Source organism: Sinocyclocheilus grahami, unplaced genomic scaffold, assembly GCF_001515645.1.
Source record: "Sinocyclocheilus grahami isolate Dianchi unplaced genomic scaffold, SAMN03320097.WGS_v1.1 scaffold422.1, whole genome shotgun sequence".
Classification (NCBI taxonomy): domain Eukaryota; kingdom Metazoa; phylum Chordata; class Actinopteri; order Cypriniformes; family Cyprinidae; genus Sinocyclocheilus; species Sinocyclocheilus grahami.
This window is the reverse complement of record NW_015505601.1, coordinates 488,122-494,121: the sequence shown is the minus strand read 5'-3', so window position 1 is coordinate 494,121 and position 6,000 is coordinate 488,122. Positions and strand designations below refer to the sequence as shown.

The 6,000-nt window shown below is 41.8% G+C and overlaps 1 protein-coding gene across 1 annotated transcript in view; it reads right to left on the bottom strand.

Annotated features, from left to right (window-relative positions):
• LOC107551385 (TSC22 domain family protein 2-like) overlaps positions 1-2,767 on the bottom strand; it is a 38,025-nt gene extending 35,258 nt beyond the window's left edge. Inside the window, exon 1 of the mRNA XM_016232970.1 lies at positions 632-2,767. Coding sequence (XP_016088456.1) covers positions 632-2,208 — 1,577 coding nt within the window. The 5' untranslated portion in view covers positions 2,209-2,767. The remainder of the gene's footprint in view (positions 1-631) is intronic.
• Positions 2,768-6,000: the final 3,233 nt, after the last annotated feature.

Genomic DNA, 6,000 nt, shown 5'->3' with positions numbered 1-6,000 from the left:
TTTTTTAGCACCCCCAAAAAGAGGGGGGGGGGGGGAATACAGAGACTGATTACGGTGGTCAGAAGAGAGTAAGAAGTCAAATTTGCCATCACACCCTCAGCTGTTGTATTAGAAACACCATTAACTAGTCTTATGTAATTCAATTTATGCCAAGGAAATATAACACAAAATATAGTGTTATTAGAAATGTACATTCATTTTATTAAAATTGGAGATATATAAAAACATGGTAAATTTATGACAGGGGCATCAGAGGCCAATGTCATACAGAGTTTTGCTCCAACCAACTTTAACGCCTTGCCTGGAAGTTTCTAGTAATCCTGTAGACCTTGATTAGCTGGTTCAGGTGTGTTTAATTTGGGATGGATATCAACTCTGCAGATCAGTGCCTTCCAGGGACAGGTTTGGAGGTCCCTGAAGTCACCACTGTCTGTGAAAAAGGATCATTTATGGGGAAAACTACCCACGTAAAAAAACAAAAACACATTCTGACTCCCACCCGACAAAATTAACTCCTGCTTTCAAAAGTAAATATTTGCAACACCTGCAAGAGTTGTGATAAAACGGTTTGCTTAACGCATATTTGATCCATTTTTAATCCAAGTGAGCAACATCAAGAATAAAGGTTTACCTGTCCTCATCCCCATCAATGGTAATAGCTATTCCAAACAGGCTGCTGACAGCAGGTGTAGGAAGCTGCAAGCCTTCGGGATTCAGGGGTTTGATGGCATATTTTCCTATGAGCACAGAGCTCTGGAGTAGCCCGTCGGGCTTCCTCTGGTTCTCATTGGCCAGGGCGATGCCTGTGGGAAGCTGGCTAAAGTTAGCGGGGGTTGTCAGCGCACCCAGTCCTACTACTGAACCGCTGTGGACTCCCTGAGGCTGATTCTGCTGGGGGGCCGGCGTCTGTTTTGGCATGCCCTGGGGGGTATTAGAGGCACTGGACATAACAACAGGCACATTTTGCACACCAGGGACCACAGCATGGGGGCTGACAGACACAGTTACTGCTGGCTGAATGAGCGGCACTGGTGCCTGTTGTACAACAGCTGCGGCTGACACGGTCCCTAGAGCCATGTTGATGCCCGACTGCTGTAAAAGCCCCTGAACATGCTCCGGCTGGCTGATGGGAAGCCCTCTGCCATCCACGGGCTGAGGAACTAATCCGAGCATGTGAGCGCTTCCCGCTGCAGGAGTCATGACAGGTGACGGACCCTGGTTCAAGGGGGTCACGAGCGGAAGAGAAGTCACTGAGACGGTCTGGGCCGGAGAGCCGGGAGGTTGCGGCGCTCTGTAGTCAGCCTGGTTCGATGGAATAACAGTCTGAAGAATCTGGCCAGGTTTCTGTGCCTGCTTCCCCGAGAGAAATGGCTGTGGCTGAGTTGTCGAAGGCATGCTGGGAGATTTGACATGTTGAGCGTGGGCATCGCCGTAAAGGTTCTGGGCTACAAGCCCTAATCCCTGCTGCGAAAAGCCAAAGGTTTGCTGCTGAACCTCCACAGGTGGGTTCGATGGTGCAGATATGTAAACGCTATCGGTGTGTGGTTCTGCTGCAGGTGTTGAAAGCCCAACATGAGCAGCCACCGAACCTCCCGCGACTCCTAATGCATCCCTGTCCGCACCATGGTCCGTGGTGCCAACGTGCTTGACGTTATCCACAGTCCGCGTGGACAAGGAAGCATCCGTATCTCGCTCATAAAACTCAGTGCAAGTCCACCTACCTCTTTTGAAGGGTTCGCCCGTACCATGATCTAATTTGATGACCCTGAAACGGGAGCTGCAGCTACTTACTGTGGCAGAACTGCTAACCGATGAAGTCTGTGATGTGCTGGATGGTGCATTAGATGCAGCTGAACCTGAAGACTGGGAAGATACGGTCCCGCCTAATGCACGGACATTTGGGTTTATATGAACAGCACCTGGGCTACGAGAACCAGGTATGGTCGTTATGGGACCATCTTGGCCAGATGTTTCAGCATCGTTATGAAGCGATTCATCCGACAAACTGACATCACACGCCTCCGGCTCGAAGTCTCCAGCTTTGGACATGTCGTATATCTCGGATGAGGACATGTCCTCAGTTCTGGGCTCGTCCGGGTCGCCTAAACTCTCGGTGTCGTCCGTGTTGCTGCTGGCGGCCACCTGCGCAGCCTGCGTTACGCTCGTGATCTGAAAACAGCTCTTCTTTTTCGACGGCATTTTAGACATGTTGACAGCTTTAAGCGCGTTGCTCTGATCTCAACGCGTCAGACTGAAGCGCACAGCTCCAATGTAAGCGTACTAACGCAATGTGTATGAGAATATGTCATGTAATTTTCAGTTAGCGTCACGCTAACTCAGGACTCCCTCATCGCGGCATTTTCTCTCCTTTTAATTGAAGCTCCAAACACAATGGCAGCTTTATTCCAGCTGTGTAGAATCCTTCCGAGCCCGTATCTCTATTCTCCGTGGCCTAAACGAAGGCCATGTCCCGGAGTGGGAGTTTCCGTCAGGCCGCTGTCGCGGTTGAAATGCTCCAGTCTCCGGACTCAACGCGACTCTGAGGCGCCTTCGGTTCTCAACACTGTCCCTTCTTCAGAAGCACACATCCTCAATGAAACACATCGGATAGACCTCTCGACACGTAGTAACGCATGTTTACTATCCGTTTCTGGCGCGAGCAGAGCGACGGTTTGTCAGTCCGTCTGCTGTCAGCGCAGCTCTCGAGCTAACGGCTCCGCTTCCTCTGCTCTACACAAGATGGCTACGTAGCGCACGCGCTGAGCTATGGGTGGATTGCGCACAAGCGTACGTAACTCAGTCGGGAATACCGACCACTACGCATTCTTCTTTTTTTTTTTTTTTTAAGTGCCAGGAGAAAGAAATTCAGACGACATAAATACATTTTATTAAACGTTTGTATTACTGTTTTTCTTATTGGACTCTCTGATAAAGTTATTAATGATTTTAATAACGAATTCATAAAAACATTTGATAAAAACAGATGTTTTATTTTCCACACCAGTGATATTGTGCTATTGTGCACTGCAAATATATATTATATTATCTGTTATATTATATAATGTAATACTGTTATATTGTTATTGTATGTTATCTTATCATATCTTACATTTCGGTCTTTTTTTCTGTTAAAATGGTCATTTACTTTTGTTGATTGCAGTTGGCTGTCATACACGAGGGGATTTTTCTAGTGGTTTTATGTAAATTTGGAAAACCAGAGTGGATACAACCAAACAGGTTTATTTGTAAGTTATGTTGGAAAGAAAATTTATTTTATAATATTTAACAGGCTTGTTATGCCAACTGTAACAGACATTTTAACAGATTATCAGACATTGTAGGACATTATTTCCACTAATTTTATCACATAATTTACACACACACACACACACACACACACACATATACAGTACATACATACATACACACATACATATATATATATGAAAAACTATGTCCAAGTGCACCTCGTACAAAAGCTGTTTCGGTCACACCCAGTGTTGGGGGTAACGCATTACAAGTAACGCGAGTTACGTAATCAGATTACTTTTTTTCAAGTAACTAGTAAAGTAACGCATAACTTTTTAATTGACAGCTCTCCTGTCCCCATGTTGAGAGAAATCAGAAGATGTTACTGTAGTTCTACGGGAAGTTGGGTTTTTTTGAGAGTTTGCGAAAACAGTCAGGTTTATTCTGGCTCGTGTTGTAAACTGTGTTATGGTATCAGTGTCAGGATATTTGACTTCGATGTGTCCGTGATATAAACCTTTGAATTAAAGATTTTGAGAGTGTTTGGCTCTGCACTCTTAAAAATAAAGGTGCTACAAAAATAAATGTGAATATGCATTAATTCCTCTCACTGACTCACAAAAAAACACAGATTCAGTATTCCTCAAAAATTAATTTAAAAAATGCAACTCAGAATATGACGCAAACCTGCAATAATTAAATGTTAAACAACACAAATATCCTTTATGTATTTAATCCCATTCTATTAACCAATGTCTTTGCTCCTGACCTAAGATGATCCAGTTCAATCATACTAATAAGCAAAAATGACTCTAGACATACATTTGTGTGTCTTTGTTTATTGCTGAAGTGTGTTGAAATTTCTTCTTCTGTATTCTACTGTACGGACGTAAATTGACTTTCCCTTCAGCCTGAGGCTTATTCATTTCACTTTTGGTGTGAAAAGGCTTTTATATTTGCCAAAAATATAACTTTTTTTATTTTAAAAACAAACAAGCAAGCCCTGTCCAGATTTAAAAAGTAACGCAAAAGTAACGTAACGCATTACTTTCCATAAAAAGTACCGTAATTAGTTACTTTTTATGGAGTAACGCAATATTGTAATGCATTACTTTTAAAAGTAACTTTCCCCGACACTGGTCACACCAAATATTGATTTGATTTAGTTAATAGAAGTGAATTAATAAATAACATCTATTTATGACATTATTTTTTCTCATTTTACAGCATTCTCATTTTACAGCATTTTTACACAAGTGCCTAAAACCTCTTTTTGAAGCGTCTTGGAGACACAGTTCTTCTGGACTGAGTCTGTCTCAGTTTGTTCTGTTTCTTCATGTCATCTCAGACAGACTGGATGATGATGAGATCAGATCTCTGTGTGGAGCACTGGCTGTTGTTCATACAAAAATATCACTGGATTATTACAATTAATGGCAAAAGCGATGTTTGAAAATGTAAACTGATATTTCCTACTGACACACTACAGCAAAAGATAGAAATAACTGACTGAAAACCATTTTTTGTTGGTAAAATACTAGTGGCCTAAGAATTTTGCACAGTACTGTATATATGAAATGCAAATGTTTCACTGATGTTGCTCTATCTAATGTTTCTTTACTTAATGCATAACAATTGATTTATTTGTTAATTTTTGCCTAGTCATGCTTCAAGTGTTTCTAGCAAAATCGTGTTACAAAACACAGTTTCTTCTTTGTTTAGCATTTTGGAAAAAGTTCACGCAGGGGTCGAGGAGGAATGCAGCTAGTGTAGACAGAAACATCTTCGCTGGAGTTTGTTTATTAGTTTAGCTCATTATTTTAGGCATGAGTCTATTCCAATAAGTAGGGGAGGCTGTGTTTGTTTTGCTTTTGAGTTTGCCCATCCTCTCTGCAGCCCTATCCAAACAGCTGTGAAAAGTGCACTATACTGAAAGAAGTACTTGGTGAACTTTTTATATTAGAAGACACAGATCAGCAAATCCTGAAAGGTAGCTGTATATAAAAGTTCAAAATTTCAACAAAAGCAGCTTCGGGAATTCAGAATGTCACTCAGAAGTTACACAACATATGATTGTTTATTGTATTTGCCTTGGTCCCGTGGTGAATGGAACACGCTTGTTATTTTAGCTGGCTGCATTTATGTGTCCAAGTTCTAAAACCAGTTTGCATTTTTACCATACTAGGGCTTTCAATCAATCGCCTGAAGACAGGTGCTATTTGTCATGTCCAGACATAGAGACGTTCTTTGTGTCTGTGGGCTGGACGTTGTGTTAACATGCGCTGCGGTTTCGTCCAGTTCAATCAGCTTTTCCGAGATATAAAAAGGTTTGAGGGAATTTCTCTAAATTTAAAATCTAAACGGGAAGTTGGTTTTTTTTGAGAGTTTGCAAAAACAGTCAGGTTTATTCTGGCTTGGAGTAGCCAAAGTAGGCAAATCTGGACCTGAGGAAAATACACTCCAATTGTGTCATCATTATTTATAGCAGTTTCTGCAGCTTCTTCCATTTTTTGAATGATTCATTCTTTTAAGCAAAGAAAAATGCAATTACAACATTCATTATGTGTGTCTTGATCAGCAGGACATCATGTTCACATCTTTGTACATGCAGACCACTTGCTGGCATTGTACCATGCTGATATTTCAAGAGAACGATTGAAAAAATGTTGTTTCATATTGCTTCATCCACAGACCAACCTCAGGACAGACATTTAACTCACAACAAACAATACTGTCATAAGGGAAAATAAA